This window comes from Ambystoma mexicanum, chromosome 1q, assembly GCF_040938575.1.
Source record: "Ambystoma mexicanum isolate Mex_15411 chromosome 1q, UKY_AmexF1_1, whole genome shotgun sequence".
In the NCBI taxonomy this organism is placed as follows: Eukaryota; Metazoa; Chordata; class Amphibia; order Caudata; family Ambystomatidae; genus Ambystoma; species Ambystoma mexicanum.
Genome location: NC_090922.1, coordinates 1,290,321,614 through 1,290,347,836, shown reverse-complemented (window position 1 = coordinate 1,290,347,836; position 26,223 = coordinate 1,290,321,614). Strand labels below are relative to the sequence as shown.

The window sequence follows — 26,223 nt, the reverse complement described above, 5'->3', positions numbered from 1 at the left end:
AGTAGGCCCAAGATGGCCTTCCAGAAACTGACGATGGAGATGCCGGCCAATGAAGATAGGAGCACACAGGCTTCGATGGAACAAAAATAGAACTTTTCCGTAAAAAAAGTGGGGAGAAGTACAAAATAGCTTGGGGAAAAACGTGATGACTCAAGATGGCTGCCAGAGGTAGTGCTTATGGAAGAGGACTGTTATTGGATGGGGGCAGTATGATCCAGAGGACATTGATTATTTTTAGAGGTTCCCAGCCTGACAGGGAATATTCATGAGCATGTGAATCCATGCCAGACCCCACGCTGGAGAACTAAAATTATAAGACTTTATTCAGAACTCAGTGAACACATAGGGCATCCAGGAAACATGTTCAGGGGCAATTAAAAATACTGAGTCAATCTTCAGAGTTCTAGAGCAGTTTCAAAGTTCTGTAGAACTGAATAGAAACAGAGTAAAAGTGCCATCCACTTTGGGGTTTAACAGAGTTACTTCCTCTAAAGGTTGGAATTCATTATGAGCAAACCAGGGAAGCCCAGATGAGCCCCAGAAATGTTTTCCAGAGGTCGAAGGGTGGACACACAGCTGCAGAGGAAAAATCAGAAGAGCAGAAGGACCCCCAATACTCTGCGACATGGGGTAAAGTCTTGCCTCCAAGGAATATCAATCACCTAAGGGTTTGTATGCAGAATGAATAGCTCACCCTAGGACCCAAAAGGTAGGCACTCCCATCGATATTTTCCACGAAAATGGCTCCTGCAACATAAACAACCCAGTAAGTTAACTGCATCTGAGATTGTGGCGAGGAAGACATTGGAACACACAGCGATGGCTCCTGGCAGCTCAGAGTTGAAAAGATGAAGGCAGCACAGCAGCAAACTATCCCAGGACGGAGACAACCCAAAGCCAAGTGAAGGATCCTGGCGGGAAACTGCGTGATGCAGCAGTAAACTGCTCAGAAAACAGTTCCAGAGTGTAGACAGAAGTTTTCAGGAAGCTGATACTGGGCTTCCATGAGCAAAAATACAAAACTGGGAAATGCCAAAGCCATCGCACATAGTACATTTTATCAAGTGAGGGTGAAATAACTTGGTACCAAAAGTCAACACCCGGACCAGCAGGTAAGTTACTTGTAGATTTATTGGTAGTTAGTTGCCAGGAAGACACCGGCACGTCCCTCCATGCCAGCTTACACTCTCCAAATGTCACTCATGGAACCCCTGTTCAGAACATACCACATAGCACTCTACACTCACTGACCTCACAGCATTCCAGGGTCAGTGATGTCACCGGCACTCAGAGAAACACTAAGAGATACACTTGTGAAACACTTGTGTATAGGCAGGTTACAAATATATCACACTACAACAGAGGGCTTTCACAAGAGTGTAAAGAAGGTCGGCATTCGCTCCTATGGTCCAGAGCTTCTTTCATGGCATTCACCACCTCCAGAACCATAAGGAGCCCCCACCAGAAGATATACTGAGAGCAGAGGATTCCTGGGCTGCCTGGCGGGCTAGATAAAGACGGCTGAGAAAGTAACCCGACACAGCCTGGAAGCCGAGAAGCTGCGGTGGAGACACGTCATCGGCTCCAGCGAGCAGGAGGAGGCGGCGGCGGTGGAAGCTGGGTCTGGGAGAAAGAATTGGCAGCCCGGTGCCAACGGGCGAGACCGCTGTAAAAGAAAAAGGCGACCAGCGGTGAGGTACTGAGAGGACAGGGATCGAGCGGCCTAGCAGAGTCAGCTGATGAAAAAGGCGTGCTGTGCCGAGCAGAGGAGCTGGGAAGGCTTGGTGCTCCCAATTTGGGGTGCAAACTGGGACCAGAGGCAGGCCAGGGAGGCCAACGTCCCACGGGCGGCGATGAGCTGCAGAAGGGCACCCGGCCCCGACAGATGGCATGAAGGATGCACCAGGCCTGGCCTGTCCCGCAGTGAAGCAGTCAGCGGGAGGGGTAGGGCCTGGGGAGGCCAGTGGTAGAGGCACCCGAGCAGGACTACCCACCCGGGATGAAAGGTGGCTCCAGTTGAAAGGTAAGCCTCACCAAGGAGCAGAGGACAGTGAGTGCCACCAAGGGGGAGAAGCAGTGGACTAGAAGCTGGCCCGAAAGATCCACAGGCGACATCGCGATGACGGAGAGACCTGCATGGGCAAAGAAGACCTTTGCAGGAACTTTCATTAGAAGAGGAAAGCGGAAAGGAGACCAGGGGAGAGAAGCCGGGTGGAGCAACCAGGGAATCTGCATCACATTGGCATGAAAATAAGGCCCCTGGGGAGCCACCAGGAAGTGTCCCTGACACACCTACAGCCGAATGCCACAGGCCCCGGCTGTACAAAGTACGGCCAATGGAGGGCATGGGGGGTTAGGCACAGGGTGGGTGCAGAGTAAGGGTCACAGTGGGAGGGCAGCCAGGAGGCCCCCGCCCCCCACTCAGTAGTCATGGCAACATGGCCCAACACGGGAAAGGTGAAAAGGGAACCGTTAGGGGACCGGGAGAGGGCCATAGCCCCACTAGAATAACAAAGGGAGGGAGAGGTATAAGAATGGCCTCTTGGCAAAGGAGAGGCACATTCTGAAAGAGAAGCACACCCAGCTCGGGTACAGCTTCTCAGGAGCAGTAAGGACCAGGAGAAATCTTTCACCCACCTCAGGTAGAAGATCCAGCTTCGCGTCGGGTATCCAGAGAGGAGTAATCTTTCAACCACCTCAGGAGAAGAAGATCCAGCTTCGTGTCAGGTATCCAGAGAGGAGCAGAAGACTCACATTGAGTCGGGTGTACAGAGAGGAGCAGGAGATCCAAATTGCCTTGGAAATCTAGAGTGAGGTCCAGCGGGGTGAGGCGGGAGCGAGAAGGACCAAGCAGAGGATCGATAACCCCATCCAATCGACGGCACAAGGACTTGTGTGCCAGCTCGAGGACCGGTGTGCCAGAGCACACCAGCTGAATCCTGTGGGCCGGCGCGAGGACCTTTGTGCCGGCGCGAGGACCTGTGTGCCAGCGCACACCAGCTGAATTCAGGGTTTGCAGAAGGGAGCGAAGCGCTACCCCATGGGCTGTGTGCAGCCAGGAAGGGAGGAGCGAGTCAAATAAAGGCAATGGCAAGGAGGTGCGGTCCGGATCGTACGCACATTGCCTGGAGACGGCAGCAAGGGGCATGCAAGTCGCAATTTTTGTTGCTGCAGGCGCCGTGCGTCTGCAAGGAAAAGAAAGCAGTTTGGCCTGATGCAGCAGGGCAGCAAAAAACTGCATTGGAGAGGCCCGGGGAGGGGGTGATTAAAGGATTATTGGCAGCAGGCAGCTGCATTTCGACAAGGACAAGACAAGAATTTGAGGCAAAAAGCATCAAGACAATTGGTGGCAGAAACGTCCGGCTGTCCAATACGCCTAGGCAGAAAGGCAGAAGAAAGGAAAAAGATGGGAAATGAAAGGCAAGGACAACATGGCAGAGGAAAGAGCCAAAAGAGCAAGAGAGCTCAGTGAATGGGCCAAAAAAGCAGAGAGGGATTTTGGGGCCGAATGGGTGGCCGAAACTCTACGAGGGGAGGAGCAGGCAAAGGAGATGTCACCTTTGCTGATAGATGAAACCAGCGGCAGCGAATCTGAGGCAGCAAGGAAAGAGGCGCTTCCACAGGGACAGAAGAGGAGAGAAGCGCCCAGCGCAGCAGCAACAGAGATCCTGAAGAAGAAAAACAAGAAAGAAGAATACAGGTACAGTGAAAAGTAAAAACAAAATTGAGAAACACATTTTTAACCTGTCACGCACCTGCATGGCTGGTAGGGGTACATCACCCAGGACCAACGGCAAGGGCAGGGGGGGAAAAGAGCGGAAGTACAAAAAGCGCAGGGAGGAATGGGAAGACTACCACAGGTACAGAAGCAGCGAGGACGAAGAAACAGAACATTTAAAAGCGTCGGTTAAATGGAGAGGGGTGGTGAGCAAAGAAAAGGAGAAGGGCTCGGGGCTGGAAGGCCAGGAAAGGGGTGGGGGGATCATTACCCACACCGCAAGGGGTTCCAGCGGGGCCAGCACCCACACCAGGCGGTCCCAGCGGGTCCAGTAGCCATACCATCAGGGGACCCAGTGGGGGCACCTAAGGAACAGGTGGAAGTGGTAGCCACGCCCCGGGGTGGAAGAGGCACCCAGGGTGGAACGCGCAACCACAGCAGCCAAAGAAAGAGGGCCAGTGATGACAAAGTATGGCAGGCCCACAATGGGAAAAGATGCGCAGGGAAGGACTATGAACACTATGGGCCTCATTACAAGGTGGGCGGCAAGGGGTTAACGGCGCCGGTAAAGGCGCCGGAGCCATTAACCCCTTACCGCCCGCCCTATTACGAGGTCTGCTTGCGGGACCCGCTCTGGACGCCTGGTTTTACCAGACGTCCTTAGCAGGTCACGTGAGAGGCCCAGCATGCTAACAACGGGCCCATCATTAACGGGCCCGTTGTTAGCATGCTCCCCATTCCCAGTGAGCCATATGGGGGCTCAAATGGGAATGGGGATGGTCCGGGTTCCCTGAAAGGGGAAATACCGGGCCATCCAAGGTCGGAATGGCCCGGTATTTCCCCATTCAGGGAACCCGGACCAAGACCAGAGTTTGGAGGCAGCCATGCACTTGTCCATGGCTGCCTCCAAACTCGTAATGAGGCCCAATGGCATGGTACATAGACGATAAAGTAAAGGAAAAGATTTGGAGGAAGGATTTAACATTTTGTCCCTGCTGGAATACCAAAAAAGGTGGCTTAATGGGTCACGGGAGGACAGGAAAGAAGATGAGAAGGGAATATTAAGGGGAGCAACAGTAGAACGGAGCTTTGAGAATTGGGTATCAACATTCCACATCCTGTCAACCATTATCTTGCAAAGATACCCAGAAAATGGGATGGCTCTAGTGGCATACGAACAGAGGGTGTTCAAAGTGCACAAGGCTTTTGGGGGGGGGCGCATGGAGGGAGTATGACCACAAATTCAGGAAGGAGATGGATTGTTACACAAATATAGAATGGGATGAGGAGTATTATAACCTATACATATTAAAAATGCTGTAAGAGAAGTGGGAACACAGTACAGGAGGGAAAACAAAAAACCATATTGGCAGAATAATTATAGGAGCGAATATAGATACAACAACAGGAGATATGACAACAGCTATCAGGGAACAGCAGTTTCGGAACAGGCAATTTGGAGCACAGCGAGGCTGGCAGAGCAGCATGCTACCTACAGCACAGAGGGTTCGGGGGGGCCACCTGGACACCTCAGTGCCCCCCGGCTCAATGCTGGAAATTCGGACGCGGGGTCACATGCAGCTGAGGGAAGGACTGCAAATTTAGTCACAGCTGCGCCAAATGTAGCAGGGAACACAGCAGTGCCAAATGCATGAGAGCAACAACAGCCAGCAATAGGCACAGGGAGGAGAAGCAATCGTAGGGGCTGGGGCTCGATGGGAGAGTCACCAGTAAGACTAGACAAAATGGAAAGGTGGCTCCAGTCTTATCCAGACAAGGAAACGGCTACATTGATAAGGAATGGTTTTCAGGTGGGGTTCACAATTCCGTTCACAGGGCAAGGGTCACGGGACATACCAAGAAATCTGAAGTCAGCCAATGAGAACCCAGGGCTGGTGGGAGAGAAAATAAGTAAAGAAATAGAGGTAGGGAGGATTGGGGATCCTCCTTTCAAAACACTGCCTTTCCTAAGTTTCATATGCTCACTCCTGGGCCTAGTACCAAAGAAAGAAAGGGGAGTTAAGCCTTATCCACCACCTCTCGTACCCCACGGGTACATCACTGAATGACAGAATCCCACCGCTGGAAGCAACTGCGTCATACACAGAATTCCAGGAAGAAATAGAGTTGGCCAGAAAGGAAGGCGAGGGGGCATGGACGGCAAGGGCAGACAGTCAACATTTCGCCTATTACCAGTACACAGAGAATCACAGCAATGGTTATGCATGCACTGGGAGGGTAATTTTTATGTAGACAAATGCCTCCCCATGGGCTGCGCAATCTCCAACAATTATTTTGAAAAAGTGAGTTCCTTTATGCAATGGACACTGAACAGAGATGGCAGAGGCAAGGGTGGTCCATTACCTAGACGATTTCCTGTGTTTAGGGCCACAGGGGTCAGGATTATGTAAGGCAACACTGGAAAACTTAGTGGAATTAACGGGGGAATGGGAGATTCCATTGGCAGGGGAAAAAACGAATGGGACAGACACAGACCATAGAGTATCTTGGCACAGAGATCGACACAAGAAGGGGAGTATGTCGCATCCCGGAGGAGAAGGTGGCGGACCTCCTAAAAACCATAAGAGAGCTGGAGAGTAGGGACAAGGCCACGGTAAAGAAACTACAGTCTTTGTAAGGAAAGTTGAACTTCGCAGGGAGAGTAATACCTCAGGGGAGGGTTTTTCAGAGGAACATATAACTGAGAATAAGAGGGGCCAGACTGGGTCATCACAGAAGGAGAGGGAGTCAAAAAGGATATGGCAGTTTGGGGAGAATTCCTGAGGGATTTCAACAGCCCTGTTATCTGGCAATCGCCTATCACGTGAGGGAAGGAGAGTACTGTTCACTGACGCTGCAGGGGCGTACAGTTTTGGAGCAATATTGGGCACAGAATGGTGCGCGGAAGAGTGGCCACTGTCATGGCAGGAGATTGAATGGACCAGAAATATAAAATTTCTGGAACCGTTTCCAATATGAGTGGCATTATGTGCTTGGAGTGTTGAACTGAACAAAGAGGTGGAGGTATGGTCAGACAACATGGCAGGTGCTGAATAAAGGAAGTGCCTCCTGCCCACATATGTTGAAGCTAATGAGAGCCATTAGATTGGAATCTTTGAAAAATAGTGTGTGTCTAAGAGCCAGGCACATCGCCAGCGAGGTGAATTTAGTTGCTGACGCCCTGTCTCGTTTACAGTGGGAAAAGTTCAGGAAACTGAGACCGGGCGCAAAGGAGCAAAAGACGCCCACACCAGGAAAGGCATGGGTTCCACTGCTGGCATTGGAGAAAAAAGAAAGGTTAGCCAAGAGGCTGACAAGAGGCTGACAGCAAAGGGACAGGGACAGGGACAGGTCATAAGGGTCCTCGCCCGGAATGCTTTGGCCAAGAAAACAGATAAGCAATATGATAAACACTTGCAAAATGTATTACGAGAAACAGGGGGACAAAATGCGGTGAACATTACAACGAGTAGGAAGTGTGAATTTTTGGAGGTGGCATTTACACGAGGGAAAAGGAAGAGCTGGGCGGAGGCGCATGTGGCTGCAGTCACATACATCACTAAAGGAGCCGGGGGGGGGGGGCTGACCCAACAGACAGCCCGTTAATAAGATATGCAAGGAAGGGGTGGGCAAAATTGGAAGGAAAGAAACCCGATAGCAGGAGGCCATTAAATATTGGGAAACTGGTGGGTGTACTAAAGACGCTAGAGGACACATGCGCCAAAGCTTATGAAATAGCACTGTTCAGGGCAGCCTTACGTTAGCATACTATGGGGCCCTCAGAATTGGGGAGCTGGTAGCTCAGAATACAGCAGCAGGGGATGGGCTGGCAATGGGGGACATCAGCTTTGTTACAAAGGTATGACCATACTAATTCGAAAATCCAAAACCGACCAAACTGGAAAAGGGAGAGCGATAGAGCTAAACTGCATCAAGGAGAAAGACCATTGTCCCAGGTGCATCACGCAGTCATTCCTGGATAAACGACCAGCACTTGGGGGTCACTCTAATTCACAAGGATGGCACCGCGCTCAGCATATACCAATTCCAGGCGGTGCTGAAGAAATCCATAACCAAGGCAGGGTGGGAACCATCAGAGTTTGGGACGCAGTCGTTTAGGATAGGGTCGGCCACGTCCACCTGGACTGGGGGCCTGGGAGCAGAAGGAGTCAAGAAAATTGGGGGTTGGAGGTCAAACTGTTTCAAAAGATATGTAAAATATGTAAGAGGAACTAATTTAACTGCCTTGCTCCTCCCTCCCACCTCTTTAGATTATTATTTTGCATTTTTAAAGTGCTCACATATCCCGCGGGCATCGAGGCGCTGTGACCAGAGCAGGCCGGTGGATGGAGGAAGTAAAACAGGCACTCCATTTCCCCCCAGACAATCACGTCTGCCAAGGATGCACTGGGAAGACATCGGTGTCCAGTCATAATATCGAAAAAATAAAGTCGAATGACAAAAAAGTCGAATCAATAATGTCGAAAAAAAAAAAGTCGAATTTGTTTTTTTATTATTTATATATTTTTTTTGGGTTTGGTAAGTAAAAAAAAGGGGTAAAATAAAAAAAATAGAAAAAAGGGGGGTTGGGGGGGGACCCCCCATTTCGAATAAAAAACGTATTAAAAAAAAATTCGACTTTTTTTTTCGAGATTATTTTTTCGACATTTTGACTTTCGATTTTATTGATTTCGATTTTATGTCTAGGAACCGAAGACATCCACGACAGACTATCAGATTTGATTGGATTTAGAGACCCACCGGAGTACCTGATGATACATCTGGGGGGCAACGATTTGGGGAAGGCTGGAAAGGGACATTTGCGAGTCCCTGCACAACATATCACACTGCTGGAGGGGAACTGAGATTTTTATGTCTGAGATGATACCACGTAGAATTTGGTACAGAGATAATCGAAGACAGGCAGTTGAAACATCAAGGAGAAAGCTGAAAAAAAAACTGGAAAAATACTGCAAAAGCATAGGTCCACATTTTATAAGACATGGGCTGTCCCAGAACAACCCTGACATGTTCCACCGGGACAGGGTCCACCCGTCAGAAAAAGGTATGGGGGACAAGGCATAAAATAAGCAGTGTCGCGGAGCAATTTGCTATGCAATTCTGTAGGTTTGCTCATTAAATTGGCACTTGTGTAGCAAAGGTAGCTATTTAAGTTACCCTGTTCAATGAAGGCACTGCTCACCCTGCATTCCTCTTGCCTTCAGAGCTCTCTCCACCCTCTTTTCTCTGCAAGTTCAAAGGGGCTAATGGAGAGAGAGTGCAGCAGTAATCATCCCCTTCACTCATGTGCCAAACGGCCTGTGTGGGAGTGCTACGCACATTGAATTTTTATTTTTGAAATCATTGCAAACCAGAAATAATTGGGATAATACCGATATTAAGCTAACTGTATCCTGTCTGCCAAAGACCAGTATGTTTTTTTAAAAAAATGCATTGTCTCCATGCTTTCCGGTGAAGTGTATCTAAATCTCAGTGTCGGCTAGATTTCGTTTTGTTGGGGAAGATGCATCATATTGACGAGTGGACACCTTTGAAAATGTACATGATCATGCGGCCAAATGCTTGATGGCAAAACTAGTCCTGTGGCCTGGTGGTTACATACAGCTTACAACTGGTGCTCAACCCATGAGCTGATCCTATACTCCTTGCCATTCTATTTTATCAATTTGGTTTATACCTGCTACCCTGAAAATGAGATGGCCGCAAACTAGAATATTCTGCCTAGTTTGCCCATTTCTCTGCCTGCTATGCCTTCCACTATGCTTAGTATATTACATAATGAATTCACAAAGCTAACTTGATATTTACTTAAAGTAGCGATCAATAGTTTCGAGTCTGTACATCTATAGACCTACTGCAAAACTGTGCACTGTAGTTGGCCTCCAGAGCTCACTTTTCTCTATGATTATGATTGCATTATATATTTGCACTGCTGTAGAGAGAGCTGGCCAAACTGTTTTAAGAACATTTTTATCATATCTATTTATTTGTGTTCAATTATGCAGCTAACCTTTTTACAGACACTCAGCCAGGGCTTGCAACGTATTTTCGCCCACTCGCATAGTCCAGTAGATTTTAAGAAGGGCCAGCACCATTTGCAGGGGATGTTGGAAACTTATTTAAACGTTAGATTGTTTGCAGTAAATGTCAAATAAGTTTCAATGTGCATGGCTGGCCTCTGGGTGGCAGCAGTGTGCCAAACTAAAGTGGGTTTGTGGTGACATGCACCATCTTCCCGAAAGAATTAGCAAGGCCTGAATTATCACACTAATGTCTTACTTCAGCGGTATACAAAACTGCTGTATTGTTGCTCATTTTATATCTTGGGTAAAGTATCTTCTGGCAGCATTACAAATATTAGTACAAAATTGCTAATCAAATGTGTTTGTTTGCTAATAAAGAAAAATTTAATTAGCAAACTCTGCTAATCAATTTTTGAAAATTAATTTATGCCTTGGGGGTGTTCACAGACAACATATTTAGGGCTCTAGAAGGACGGGATGTAGATAGGAGTACTTTTGGGGGAACCTGAGCGGCCAGGGCACCACCCTCTCAGGTGTGGCGGCACGTGTCCAGGAGTCGATGCCAAGGGGATCTAGAAACTTGACAGCAAAGCAAGGTATCACCCACCCTGGACACTGTCCCCAAAAGCACACCCGTTTTTATAATTTTGGAGTGGTTTATATTTTGCAAGTAAGAAATAAATGCCTACAGCCAATATTTTGTCCACACCAAATTGTATGTATATTTATTCCAAGATAGGAGGTAGGAATCAGAAACCTGGGGGGCCCACACTGCCGGCTCAGCCTAAGGAGGGCAGGAGCAGGCAGAGTCGCCCTGCAACAACAGGGGGCCACCCCTGACAGAAACGAGACCTTAGGCAGGACAACCCAGTTGGGAGGCAGCTGAGAGTGAAGAAGATGCAGCAGAGGGTAACTTGAGGAGGAGGGGGGCACGGAGGAATAAGGAGGCGGCTTTGGCTACAGCCGTCTCTAGAAGAGATAAACCAGGAGTGAGAAGGGGAAAAGGAGGATTGGGGGGAGAGACTGGTACGGGGTGGACGGATGCCCCCTGTTCACCCCCCGCCCCCGACATCACGGTATTGGCAAACAATAGCCTCGCCGGCTCCTCACACACTGCTGACAGCCGGCCACCTTGTGGCCACCCGGGCAATTGAGCCTCCTCATCCCTCCACTGATTCCGGTCCGGTCGCAGGGGTCCAGCAGGGCTAACTCGCCCCAGCCTCCTCTCTTGCCGAGCCCATCACCATCCTGCCAGTATCTGTCACAGCTGAGCCCTCCTGGGCCGGGTTGAGAGGGCTTCATGCCTGCCCACCACTGCCACTGCTTTTGTCAGGGACCCACCCATCTCAGCCAGGAGCAGCTTATGAGCAGAGTGCCAAAATCTTTGCCAGGCATGTCATTTGAATGCGGGAGGGAGGCACTGCTCTGTCAAACTTTGAAACTATTAGCAGCAACATTGTAGAGGATAACCAGCGGCAGTCCAGGACACAATTGTAGTATCGAAGCCAAAAGGGCTCAGCTACAGCATCTGTCGTACGCATGTAGAGGCTGAAACCTATTAAGATACAGACTTGCCTTCTAAGGCAGAGCAGGGTGAATGGAAGGAGTTGTTTCAGCGAGGTACATAGGAGCCAGCGGCTGTGAAGCATGAGGCAGGTGAGGTGGTATGGCCTAGGGCAGAACCACTCTAGGTGGGACCCGTAAACATGGTTTAGCCCGCTCCTTCAACTCCTCGTATCGTATTGGGGATTAGCAGACAATCATTTTTGGGAAAATATTAGACTTTAAGCAAAACTTGAGTGTTAATTAACCTTTCAACGTGTCATACACATAGAATATAATGATTCATCCCTACCTGTTCTTTGGGTGCCCACATGATACAAAAATATTAGTAATGTTTGCACAATTAAGAATAGGTGTAGGACTGGCTGAAATAACGAACCTATCGGTGTCACACTTGGCCCGTTGTGTGCAGGGTCTAATCTCACTACTATTGGTAAATTCCTTTATCAACTTGATTTCTTATGTTGAAAGCTTACTTCTATCCCGGTTGTTGTTGTTGGGTATAATATGTTGGATGCACAGCTAGTATTGCTTGCAAATACTTCAGGGAACATTTCTAAATTATGTGTTGCTCACTTCTTGCTGTGGGGCACACTTCCATGATTTTTGTGTGAAGCTTTTGCTGAGATTATTCGGATTGATTCTACAATCCTTCGTTTTTGATAATCATGCTCAAATATTAAAGCATCTCATTACTCTCTGATCAGAGTATTGCTAGTTATGAATGCGTTCCATTTGCGGCATCACGTCCAAACTGGAGATTGTTGACAACTCTTTATGGGTGACTAGAATGACTATACTTGAAAAGCCTTGCGTCACACCCACTAGAGTAACAAGTAAATGACAAAGGACCACTGCAGATGTCCGCATACAGTCCGGTGCAATAATGGAAAAGATTTACTCGACCTCTGGAGAAGTTTCTTCAATGAATGTTGTGTTGCAATCTGCAAAGCATCGAGGCCAAGCACTCCAAGCAGAGTGCATGGGAGCCCAAAGCGGAGTACTGCTGTGCACATCACTTTCCCACTGGGAATTCAGTTTGCCCAGACACACAAGAGGAATCAGCAAGAAGCCTGGAGTAAAGTGAAGAATACAAAATAAATACAAGCAAAACACTAAAGAATAACAGAACTTCCCATCCAATCAGCCAGGAAATCAAAGGGACTTGCGTTTGCTGCCCAGTAGGCAGGGTCAGCGTGCAGAAGGGACTCTGCATCTATATTGAATTCAAGGACATTTGCTGTGCAAAAAGACAGACTATTCCTGTTCACATAGGACACATTCTCTGGAGGAAAAGAGACCGGTAATGAATTAACAGAAAATGGAAAGCTGGTACTTGGGTACAAAAAACCGGTTAGAAATCGACAAGCATGGATACAAATGATCATGTGTACCGCAATGTATTAATCGAAAATAATCTACATAAAAAATATATTCAGCTAGCACCGAACCTCTAGAGAGTTTTCTAGAACTTCTGCAGACTTTTTATTTGTGCGAGATGGAAATAAAAACATATTTATGCGAGATGGAAATAAAAACAATTGGAGCGATAACTAGAGGTGGTCTTCCAAGAAGAGAACCATTTAAAATACGATATCCTTCCAGACCTAAGTTTGCTGGGCCTTGAAATGCATGCTTTCTCTTCCATAGAAGAGGGAATGTCCTTTCTCGACTATCGGCCCATTATTAAATCCACATCTGCGGATGCACTCCTGCATGCATCAACAAATGTGGATACCACAAATCACATGATTGAACAGTTAGCATCATTAACTACTGCATTGAATAGACTTACCTGGCTAGAACGGTTGCTAAAGGCTGCAGTAGCTACAATTCCGCCTCAAATGTACTAATAATTGAATGACCTACGCATCATTTCGTAGAACTGTTGCAGATTTAATCATTTTAAAAAATGGATGACTATTTCTGCCCTTGACACACAACCGTCCATCCTTCTAATTCAAGAAACTATGTGTCTGACAGAACTGCAATTTGATGGCTTCACATCTATTGTTCACCACGCACTTCAAAGAAACGTAGGCAGACCTTCAGAGGGTCTGGCAATTCTTATCAATAATAATTTACGATTCATCATTAAACACATTTATTAATCAGATCTATATTTTATTATTGAAGTAAAATTTGATGCACTTTATAGCACAAATCTTTTCCTTATTTCTTTATACTGGAATCCCACTTCATCCACAGTTTTGCAAGAATGTGAATCAATTCATAGCGCATTGCTAGAGTCATATAGGCACAATCCTCAGGCTGAAATTATTATTGGGGACGACTTCAATGCTACCCTTTACACTTTCCTTGTCCGGTGTCAAGTGCCCAGAATCTGTCCACTCCAGGCTCTCGAGACAAAATGGAAAAGTGTGGTCTCGATTCCTAAAAGGATGGGATATCGATGTAGTGCAGCCTGATGTCTCGCACTCTCATTTCACGTGAAAGAGAGGGACTCTTATCATCAATGATCGATTATGTGGTGGCATCCAGGACAATTTTTGGGATACTCTCACAATCAGTTACCCTTACACCTACACTTGGGGACCATCTAATGATAGTCACTTCTCTGTCTTGGCAAATGAAACACCTTGAACGAGATCCAAATATTGCCCTAATACAGACTGATAGACAATTCCTTTATATTAATTGGAATGCTGCCACATGCAGAAGGTTATCCTTTCTTGTTAACCGTGACCTTTGGATTCCCTCACTGGATCTAGCCATGGATTCAGATAGAATTCTGCACTGGAATATGAAGATGATTAGAGCCCACCTCAGTGCAATCGCTCATACATACAAAGGTATTGCGACAACTGAATTCTATGGTCCATCCTCCCCTCAGGATATTACACCTCACAAACAAAGAAAAAACTATGAACTTCGAAAGGCAAAGAAGTCCATGCTAGGCATTGACGTGAAAGCATACTTGTATATAAAAAAACAAATCCTGATGAGATATAAGACCGCAATCCTCAGAATAGGCTCACAGGTTTCTATAAAAAACAATCAATCAAGATATGGTTGTTAATTTGTGCAAACGCAAAAATAGGGGCATATGGAAATTAATTAAAACAACCAGCAAATCCACAAATATGGTTTTAGAGTCTGCGATCGAAGGATTAACAAATACGCTTTACCATATTTTTTTTACATCTTCTGAGCGACCCTTAGAGTGGCATCAAATTCCCGACATTTGCCCGTGGGGATATAATGACATACTTTGTGTCATCCACAAATTAAATGTCTCAAAATGTGCAGGCCCCGACAGCCTCCCGCCATGTGTCATTAAACATGATCCCTGTTTCTGGGCAAGCATTTTGCTAGAACTGTTTCGATACATTTTTAGAACTAAAACAATTCCTCCTTCTTGGCTTACGTCCATCATTATCCCACTTCACAAAAAAGGACCCATCGATAATCCTAATAGCTTTAGACCTATAGCATTAATCGATGTGGTGGCTAAAATATTCTCCTTATTGATCCTTCAAGAAGTAGAATTGGTGATTTGTGCTAATGATTGCCTGATCAAAGCGCAAGTGGGGTTCCGTAAAGCCATGGGAACTCCTCTAAATGCCTGCATATGGGCTCAGATAAAGGTCCAATATTTGTAGCCTCACTCGACCTGAAAGCACCCTTTGACAGTGTAATCAGAGGAATTTTATGGTAGAAAATGCGTAATGAGAACTTTCCCCCGTACTTAGTGACACTTATTGCCATGTTACATCACACCACCAACTTTAAGGTGCGGATCAACCGCAAGGGTACTTTGACAGAGGCCATCCCCAGTGAGATTGGGGTAAAACAGGGCTTAATCTTTATATGGCTGACCTCGATCACAGCTAAAGCATTTGCAGTTCGCCTGGGAGACTTTCACATCTCTTGGTTAGCTTATGCGGAAGACGTTTTGTTATTTGACAGCACAAAGTCGGGTCTCCAAAATAAGCGTGAGAGTTTTCTAGCTTAGTGCAATGTAAATAACCTCACGGTTAATCCCCAAAAATCAAACAATCATTTTTTCCAACCGCAAAAAAGTGCGCAACAACTTAATGGAAATAAATATTGTACAAAACCTAACCTATTTAGGTTTCAGCCTCTCGAATAAAACCTCATTAAAGAGAGGAAAGCACTGCTTGCGGAAAAATGATTGCCCTTAATAGGGAAAAAGAAATTAATCTTTTATAACTATTGTACATTTTCATGATTACCTCTGTTGAATTTTATGGCAAAAAGGTAGAGGCGGTCCTCCTATATGGGGTAGATCTAGTTTTGAGTGACCTTAGCCCTCATTAAGATATGTTACAAGGAAAGATATGGAAAACCACACTGGAGCTGCCAAGATATGTACTGAATGCAATTCTGAGACATGAGTTAGGGTTGAATTCGTTAGCATCTCGCTATAACTGGTGTCTTCTTTCCAACTACTCGAAAATGCTTTTTCCTCCCACAAACTCTGTATATGTAGACTTTGCAAAAATGCTGTCTAATAATTATCCATCATCCATTGCTCAATTCAAACAGAGTGAATAAACTTTTATACAAGATTAACATGCAACCAATGGATCTGCCTTTTCAAATGGGCTTAGCAAAAAAAGCATTTCTCAAATGACTTGCCTGTGTGTGCGGATCTCATTCATTCATTTGGGTCATTCTAAGAATATTTAAAATCTAGGCATAATCAAATGCCTCGTCTGCCCCATTTGATTCTACGTCCATGTAATAGATCTCGCAATACATATATGCGGTTCAGGATTGAATTATTGCATACCAGAACGCGGATGAAACACTGGCTTAGAAATGAAAACAATCTGCAATGAGTTATGTCGATTCTGTAACAAAACTCAGGAAACGACAAAATATCTGTTTCTTTTTTGTTTGTATTTTGAGGAAACTATCTAATATGGTGAAAGAATTTGCTAATGCACACACGGCTTTATCTAGAAATCTTATATGGATGAATTGTGTGTGGGGGACCAACAATGCCATTATTCTTGCGACTGTGTGACTAATATATTATATAGAATCTGAGCTTGAAAAGAATATTGATTGAAAGGAAAAGAGAAATAGATCTACTTATGTGTTTTTGTATGGCTCTTTGCTCAAGCGTGGTACAATAGGAATTAAATGATTAAAGCGAACCTTATGAAAAATGTACAAGGAGATAAATTCCATTAGTAATGATAACATTTTGTCCTATCAATTCAGTCATAACTGTTTGTTAATACTTTAAAGAAGTGATAAGCAACGAGTATAAGAAGCCAAATGTGTTTGAGTAATAAGACAAAAATGTAATGTATTGTTTTTAATTTAGAAAGACGTGTTAGAAGGTTATGAATATTGTATATCAACGGGTTGTTTTATTACTTTGTTTACTGTTTAAATGTTTGTTATATTTGTAATAATTTGTAAAGGTGCGTACGCACTAAAAACAGATTTTAATAAAAAACAATAATAGCATATACTTTTGGTGGATGTGAAAATTCCATAGTCAAGTATTTTATAGCCTCTTGCAAGTGGAGGGACATTGCTGAAAGCCTGTGGCAACCATATATCTGTTTAACAAGATCTAGAGTATTAGGACATCAAAACATGTACATTTAGTAAGGGAATCCTGCTTAGACGTAAAATGTACCCCTTCAAATTTTCAGATGTCACATTGTTACTTTATGCATCAATGGATCTGTAATAATCTTCTATGAGCAAGTCTTTAGCGGGTGTAGTAAGGTTTAGCAAAGATACATGTGACACAAGATAAGTGTGTTTCAACAAATACGTTTATTTTGGGTTTAGTGAGGGAAGGGGGGGTGGCGGGTTTGCGGAATGCCTATACAATCTACGGGGGAAAATCCACAAATAAGGAAATTGCTGATGAAACAGTCATGGATGGAACAATACAAAATGCGAAAGTCTAGGTGTATCAAACATCAGAGGTGCTTTCCCAAAAACCATAAATGTTGTAACCTATTGCTAAAGAACCCTTGTACCTACAGGGACACCCTATTCTACAAATCCATGTCCAAGGAAATGGCCAACAGAAATTCCAAAGGTTATTCTCAGCAACTCCTTTAATCTCCTAACTAACCCTAAGCTAAAAAAAGGTCAAATGTCCAAAGGCGTAGACAACAAAAGAAATCACAAATCCTATTCTTAAAGTGCAGCCCTAGTCTGAACACAACTATGGGGCAATTGGGGTATCTGGGTTCTCAGCCAAACATGGGCGGTTTGATTTGTCAGTTCTTCTTGGACCTGCAGATTTCTTATTGCCTTCTGGGGTATCTCATGTCCTCGCCACCCTGCATGCCACATACCTGTTTGGCAGCATTCATCGGGGAAGGAGGCATCTCGGGCTGGCACGGAACCGCATCTTCGGCTTCTCTCAGACTTGGTCCATCTCGCTTGCTGTGTTGGTTCCTCTCCTTTGTGCTCGACAGGACTTGAGCATCCTTCAGGTAAGATGCCAGTTGAACAGCTCTGGAGTGGTTGCATCTCTTCTGGACTCAGCGGGGTGGAGATCCTCCGATTCCCGATCCTTCCCGTCCGCCATCCACCATTGCAGAGTTCTGCAGGCAAACTGTGTGGTGGAAACCCCCAACTCTGCTTCCAAGGAGGACAATCACACCTCTGATTTAGCTTGCAGGCTAGTGGTTCTCGCTCTCCAGCTCATTTCCTCCAGTTCGCTAACTCTCTCCACCTTTGTCAGCCATTCAAGGCCTTTATCTTCCTGCCTGAGAGGAGATGAAAGAGTGCATTGGTACCGCTCTTTAAGCAACACATACTGGTCAGAAACCATGCTAAACCACCCTAAATGGCCCTTGTTCATTAGTGCTCCGTTCTACTCCAATATAACCAACAGTGGGGTTTCTTCATGAAAGTGTAGTGGCGTACATATCCGGCAGGGGGATTCCTGCTTGCTCGATCCTCTAGGGCGTATTAAGCTGAGTGGGCTCCCCTCCCGTCTCCCAAAGGGTGACACTCACCCTTATGGGAGAAGATGCATTCTCTGGATTCGGCACACCACCCATAGTCCCTAAAGGAGAGTTCCAAGATAGTATAAAGTTTCATAATAATCAATGGTTAAAGGGTAATGGGCCATCCACTTTAATGGGAAAAAAGGCAAGTCTGTTTTACGCCACAAATATGGATTCCGTGGCAAACTACTCCAGGGAGGACCAGAGGAGACCTAAATGAAGAGATCCATAGGGCAGGGGGAAAACCAGAAGCTCCAAATAAAGAAGCAGCAGATCAGATAAAGAAGAGGCAGATCAGGAGTACCCCATTGCAAGTCAATAGAATATGTAGTTGGGACTTACCTCCAGAAAATCTCTACTCCAGACAAGAGGGACCAGTCAGGATAAGTATCAAACGATCGCCCACCCCTGGACCCAAAGGTAGGTACTCGAATAGACAGTTTCAGCAAAACCGGTCCAGTCCAGCAAAACAGACTGGGTAAGTATAGGCTTTTTTCGTAAATTCAATTTACATAATTCGGTACCCAGGGCTTGAACCTCGAGCCAACGACAATCTGTTAGTCTGAAATCGGAGTTACTGCAATAATAAAAACAGTCACGCAAACAAATATATAACAAGAGTTTATTCACGCTTAAGTGGACCCCAAGTTCATCTAGAACTGCGAACAGTCAGAGAAAGTGAAATGGTTACATGGGGAACAGTCAGCCTTAAATACATTTTGAAACAACTTCAGTTCTTTGTATTGCTAGCAGTTCATGACCCGCGAAATGTGAGCATTTGCCATGGTAACACATGGAGCATCGTTCTGCATCATCATCATGTAATTTACTGTTCTCATAGCGGGGGTGGGTGGGGGTGGTTCATCTTGTTCTCAGCACAAGGTAACATTCCTGGCCTATCTTGGACACTGTTTGTCTTACACCAAAAGGGCACTTTTCAATTTAGGCTCAGTAGTTTAATTATCTACTAGTTTAAGTATCCCTACAGTCCCCCTAATAGCACTTGACACCTGATGTCTGCACTTAACCTTGCCACTTTCTGCCCGTTACTTTTACTTATTGTTATCATCTATTCCCATGTACTGCAATGACCCTTCCCCCAGCCCACGCATTTGCGCAATCTGAATGACACCTGGCCTAGTAGGATCGTTGTCTGTCCTTCCTTTGTTCCCCCTCCCTTGCCTTGTCACGCCTTAAAACACTTGTGTAGAGGCGCGTTATAAATGCCATATCATATCTTTCCCTTCCTAGAATGTGCATGGTATATTATGGTACATCAGATTTTCTAAACATGGGCCGTGTAATTAACTTGGCAAAGCAGAAGACAGGAAGGACTATAAACTATCCTTTATCTTAGTCAGTTCGTGGCTGCCTGCTAAAGGTTTGTAGCTGGAGCATTCCATTAGCTAAGCATTCTTCGCAGAGATGCGTTTGCAAGCCTTTCGGCTGTGCGCATTTTTCTGCATTGGGAAATGGAATGAAAACTTAGAAAGTGAGCAAAATGGAATCTGAATGCTGCATTCAAATGTGTGTGCGCCTAGGCGAACATATTATAACACGGAAGGGGTGCATTTTCACAAACACGACAAAGGAAAGTAACAAAATGCCTTTTCCACAACATCTACCATCAATCAGCAAAAACAACACTGGGAGGATGAGGCTCCTGGCTTTCATTGGATAAAGAAGGGTAGGAGTGAATAGAAAAACCCAGGACAGCAATTGGATTACAGCTGAGCTAGCTACAGACATACCAGTCCCAGCCCCCTTTCAGGTGAAGGCAGGGACAAGAAGGCAGGCGGAAGAACCTGACAGTAAACTGATGGATACAGCAGTAAATGGCCCAGAAAATTATCCAAGCAAGGAAAGTTATAAAAAAAGCTCCACCCCGCAGATGAGGAGGCAGTAGGAAAAATATAGGCAGCCCAGAGGCAGAAACCCCAAACCGGGATTTGTCAAAAGCACTGTACCCAGCCAGTTTGGCTAGGTAAGGGTTAAACCATTTTTTTCAATTTCATTTTTTTAAAAGACAGGAATCGGCAGACAAGCTACTGCCAGGTAGCAGCTGAAAGCAGCAATTAGCAAGCAGGGACCAGGCATGGCTACAGGTCTGCTGCAAAGAAGGTCTGACAAGCCCAACAATCACTAGAGCAGGATGGGCAAAGAGGCAGGCTGCCACTCAGCCTAGACCACACCCCCTCCCCCCACAATGGAAAGCCCATGGCCATATACTGGCCTAAACCAAATTAAACCAATATGAAGACTGCCATGTGGGCTCACAAAAACAAGGACACCTTAGTTGCCCTGAGCAAAGGGCGCCCTACAATACAAAACAACCAAGAGCAGGATTTTAAAAAAATGCATTGGCGCCCCAATGCCTGCCAAAAGGGTACACTGGGCAACCCATGCGGTACAGTCATTTGCAGTACTTGGGGAACGCAAAGCTAAAATACAGCTACTCCCTAAAACTAATGAACCGTGATATCATCTGTGGACAAAAATGGGGTTCCTGAGGGGCCCCACTGGGACTGGGCACCTTGTGGACGACCCAATATTATATACTTTAAATAAGGAAAAAAGGGTTGCAATGGCATGGGGACTTCAGTAGAAGGCTCTCGGGCCCCCAGAACTATTGTTGGCAGTGAACCAGGAAAATGAAGGGAAAAGAGCAAAAAATCGAGGGCCCTAAAAAGTTGCCCTACAATCCCCAAAAACAGGAACTCTGTCTTAACATCCAAGGACATGATCAGGGTCAGTCTAAATCGGCCTAAACCAAAATGGAAAGTGCAGGGCTGATCTCAGAGTGAGCATTTATGAGCGCAACAGCAATTTTTGGCCTGCCTAGTGGGTTCCTTTAATAAAGGAATGGCCAGAACTGAATTGGCAGAATACCCCAAAAACGTACATTGGGCTACTAATGCGGTAAAGCCTGTTGAATCCTTGGTGACACCAAAACTAAATTACATCTGGCAACAGGCTACTACACAAAACTTCAGGCGAAGTCCACCTGACCACATAAATAAGTCAGCGATCCAGTTTAGGCAGCCCATAAATGGGAGAGCATAGCTCCCAAAAAGAGAGCATAACTCCCCAAAAATGAATTCTTCCTTCACATCATATAGCTAAACATATGCTGGACCCTTCTTTGGTCGTCCTGCTTTCACAATCTGCTGCTGCTTCCAGTTTCCTTCATCGCTTCTCGCTATAATGTGGGTTCTACCCCAACCTCTACAATAGACAGGTTTTGTCAAGACCTCAAGATTTCTTAACCTATGGGGCAGGTCTCTGACGGACCTCAGGATTCACAGGGTGCACTGGGAAGGTATCTCAGACCTCAGGTTTCACAGCATTCAATTTCAAGTCTGCTCCTGCTTGGCTCTCCCAACCTCTCTTGTAGTGCTTTAATGGTGCATGTACTTGTGCCACCCATATGATTGGCTGGTGCCGCTAGACCACCGTCAGATATTGGGCATTGCCCTTGGTTCCCCCGAATTGATCATTACAATAAGTAACCTTCCTCTATTTGTTAATTGCAGTATTAATTTCAGCTACCTCTTCCACAGATTTATAGCGGCTGTGCAACAGTGGCACCATCTTGGATTTCCACTTGTGGCAGCTCACACACAAAACACTCACAAAAACATTCACCAAACCCTTACCTGGTCCGCCAGCAACTTCCATCTTCTGGCTGCGCCGTGCCCATCACGCCCCTGAACGCACTCGTGTGGTGTGGGTCGCATGGGCCAACAGTGCGATTTAGAAAGAGCCCTCGGAGGGGTCAATCTAAATCGGTCATTGAATAAAACGATTTTAAATATCATTATATTCACTTAGTACCGACTAACCCAGTCCCTTGCAGTTTGCCCCAATCACATACTAGGATGAGGAGTTCGGTAAAATCACCACAACGGTTAAGAAGACGAAGTGTATGGATTCGAGAGAGGTAAGCAGGAAGGACTCTGGAAGCCGGTAAGTACAAACAGGAAAAAGCTTTGAGTTACAGGGATTAAGTAAGAAGGGAGGTAGGAGCTATGGTATATACATCGTACTATGTTCCTCTCCCATCCTGTGTGTCCTAACCATCACTCCTGGAACCTTGGGGTTACACTGTTCCAGCCCCATTAACTTTCTGGCTTGCATTGTGTACATCAATGCAAGCCCAATACCACAGACGGCCAGTGCCATGTTTGAGAGACTTTTTTGGTGAAGGTCTATACTGTCTCTTGACTAATAATCCTCAGGAGGGGGACAACTGGCCCAAGTCAGCAAAATGAAAAGATTCCGACTAATCCAACTCTGACTTGATAAGTTTCCATACTGGCCATACATCTATATGGTTGGAAAGGAAAGTAGTTCTAAATACAGAACAAAAAGCAATGCGAGAGAAACAGGGACTGCAAACCTACTAACAAAAAATAAACAAAAAAAAAAGGCACACAATGTTGATTATGCTAGTTTTCAGAGAATTGAGTCTCCCTCTCCTGACACCTCCCCGGTCCCGCACCACCCCCCACTCTCCCATCCTCCTCAGCCCTCCACTAACCCAGTAAGTCGGAACAATGACACAGTGTATGATGCCTTATTGCCATTTATTCTAATGTAATTCTTTCAAATGGGGCAGGTTATGCCTACATACAGCAATGTGCAGCAGTGCGTCAAAACACGTACATGTGACACATTTATGTAGGCAACTAGAAGTTGAAAGTTTATACATTAAAGGGAATCACCACAATATACAATAGAACAACAGGCTTCGGATATCCAAAGCTCTGCATAGCTGGATAGGTAACTGCAATGACCTATTCATGCAACTTTTCACATTTTAGAGCATCTCACTGTCATACATGGTGCTTGGCCGTTCTGGGATTGTACTACAGCCGATACGTCACCAGAATTCCACCATTCTAGTTGTAGTTCGCAGAGTAGCATGAACAAACCACACAGGGAGTGCATTTGATTTGATTTATTGAGCATTTGTTAGGCGCCTATACAACAAAATGGTGTTTTCAGGCATCACAAGGCAAAGAGGGTAGGGAATAGGGGAGTAAATAGAAAGAAAACAGTAAATATACATTTGTGGTACTAATAGGCCTCGTGACATTCGGACTTGCAAGTGCAGGAGAAGGGGAGGGAACCATGTGTGTGGGAAGCAAGGGGAGGAGGCTGTTGGCTAAGTGCTAGGGCAGAAGAATCCCAAGGATGGGAAGCACATCTGCACTGTAGGACAGTGTAGGGAAGTGCTGGGGAGGGTGCTGGTATCGACTGGGCAGGGGCCTGGTAACTTGGGAGATACATGAAGGTCCAGGCCGCGAGTCTCAGCGAGAGTGGGGCGATTAGCAGGGAAGGGAAAGAGAAAATGGTAGAAAAAAAGCAGGGTGTTGAGAAGTTTCTAGAACTTAAGAAGGTCCGGTTCAAGTCTGAGAGGGGAGGGGATGGGAGGGGAGGTTGTTCCAGAGGGAGGCACCAGCCGAAGAGAGAACTGCCACCCACTCTCTGCATGGAGAAGCATTTGACAAGCAGAGAGTTAGTGGAGCAGAGAGAGTATTTAGGGAGATAAAGTTGGACATAGCGAGGGCCCAGGCACCAGCAAGCCTTGTGGGTGATGCAGAGGGTCTTGAATTGGATCCTCACGGCCACAGGAAGCCAGTGGAGAGATCTTAGGGCAGGAGATACACAGTCCCTAGGTATGAGGCCAAGGAAAAGTCTTGCAGCCCTATTCTGGATTAGCTGAACGGGGCGGAGGAAGGAAAGGGGGAGATGGAGGAAGAGGCTGTTGCAGTAGTCCAGCCTGGAGAGCTGGAGAGCTGTGGAAACATTGAGCTTCCGGGGAAAGGTGAGGAAAGCGAGAATGCCTCTAGGGAGGTGAAGCTGGAAGTGGGCCTTCTTGGCAAGGTCCAAGATGTGAGGGGTGAAGGACAACTTCAGCGACCTCTGCAGAAGAGAGTGCAGGGTGTGGAGGGAAGGGAGCCAAGGAAGGCAGGAGAGCAGGAGCGGGAGATGAGGTGGGGGTGGAGAGCGAGGACAGGATGTCCTGAGTTTTTTATGTGAAATGAGAGGCCAAAGCAGCGCAGAGAGCCTGGAAAGGAAGGGGAGAGGTGGAGACTGCAGTTGAATTGGTGAGTTCCTTGCAGATTTTGAAGAGTTCAGCCGTGTTAGTGACTCCAGAGATGAGTGCTTGGATGTGGGCCCTCTTCTTGGAGCCTCCCCTTAAGCCATGCACGTAACCTGTCAATTGTTAATAAATCCAGCACAACTGCATTATAGGGGAACTTGTATTCAAACAGGATGACCAATGAAGCAACAGGAGGTGCTGTACCATTGGCTGATATAGCTAGTAAAAAAAGGAACAAAGATCAAGAGTTGGAAAATAAAGTACTTCAAATCTTGCACAAAGTTGACAACATTTGAATAACATTTTTTTTCTTCTTTAGTACGTACTTTCTGAATGAGAACAAACAGATGATTAAGTTGATCAGAGTTAAATTTCACAGCCGCAGCAGCAACAATGGTATGGATGTTCTCAATCACTGTAGATGACTGGCCGTACTAAAAAACACAAAACAAAAAATGATGGAATTGGTATTCATTCGCTTGTTGTCAACTAAGAAATTGTATTTACCGCTCAAAGAAAATGTAGCAGAAATATGTATTATTTTAAAAAAATTTATAACAGTCTAGCCAAGCTATTGAATACGTGCTTTGATCAAAAACGGGGAACCATTATCGCCTTGTACATCCATGATTATTTTCAAAACGCATGCAAACTTTACTTTAATCTCAGAAGGCAAGTTAAACGATCTGAAGATTACTGCATCACTTTTTATTCAAATTGGGGAATCTGTGTAAGGAAATTATTGGAGATGACAAAGACGCAAAGGTGTGTGGTCCATTAGATACATATTCCTTTTACTGACAAATAGTGTGTCTGTGTTAAGAGGACCAAATATAGGAGACAAACTAATATAGCACAAAATGAACATAAAAAGCATACTCCAAGTAAAATCTCACAATATACATTTATAGTTTTATATCCATTTTGAACTCAGATTGTGATTGCTAACACATTAAAAAAGCATAATTAATGCATTTTAAATCAATTTACCAGCCTGGTATATGCTGAAGAAGAGAAAAAGAAGTGCTACTAATGGAACACAAACATGGGTTTGTATATCATGAGGGATTACGTACTGAGAAGGATAAGTAGAATAATGCAGTAACTAACTTTGAATAACTGTTCAAACCAATGGTAACATACCACAATAAAGGCTACAGGACCCACATGAGATATGGGAGTAGAGCCCATTAGCTGTTCACATGCAGAAAGTGTGCAGATTGCGTAAAACCAGAAAACGGTGGGGGTTGAGGAGGTACAGACTTCTGACACATCTTATCTCATCAAATCCACATCAACAGAAAAGTTGGAATACAACATATCATTCATAATGTGAAATAGAAAAAACGAAAAAAACCTACTTGTATTCTCCAAATTTTAGAGAGCTCGTCTAATGATAATTTACTGCCCAGCAGTTCAATAATTCCTTTTATTCGATCACAGTACTGAGCCTGGTCAATGTTACCTATGTAAACAAAATGCAGAGAGGTAATTACAGACCTATTCCAGCAGTCCACTCCCAATTTACTTAATAAAAATAGACTGCTGGGAGGTGAGGGGGAAGCAAAGCACGAGAGAGGATAGTTACATGCCTGAAATTATAATCAGATTAAACCTATACAAAAGCAAAGAGAAAAGGGAAATGTGTGCATCTGTGTATGGTCTCAAGCACGAGATTGCAGAAGCTGTAGATAAATACAAATTAAAAATAAGACAAAATGCCGCAAAACAAATAACACAAAAATTGCAAGCAAGAACAAAATGATACAAATGGCATGTTGGGAAAGAAAACAAGAGAAATGCAAGAAAACA

General features: G+C 45.3%; 1 protein-coding gene across 2 annotated transcripts in view; it reads right to left on the bottom strand.

Annotated features, from left to right (window-relative positions):
- Positions 1-26,223, bottom strand: part of USP24 (ubiquitin specific peptidase 24) — a 2,799,104-nt gene that overhangs the window by 2,591,368 nt on the left and 181,513 nt on the right. For both annotated transcript variants that reach the window (XM_069642114.1, XM_069642115.1), the window contains exons 12-13: positions 25,773-25,876; positions 24,738-24,845 (exon numbers count right to left, since the gene is read on the bottom strand). In XM_069642114.1, the coding sequence (XP_069498215.1) occupies positions 24,738-24,845; positions 25,773-25,876 (212 nt within the window). The remainder of the gene's footprint in view (positions 1-24,737; positions 24,846-25,772; positions 25,877-26,223) is intronic.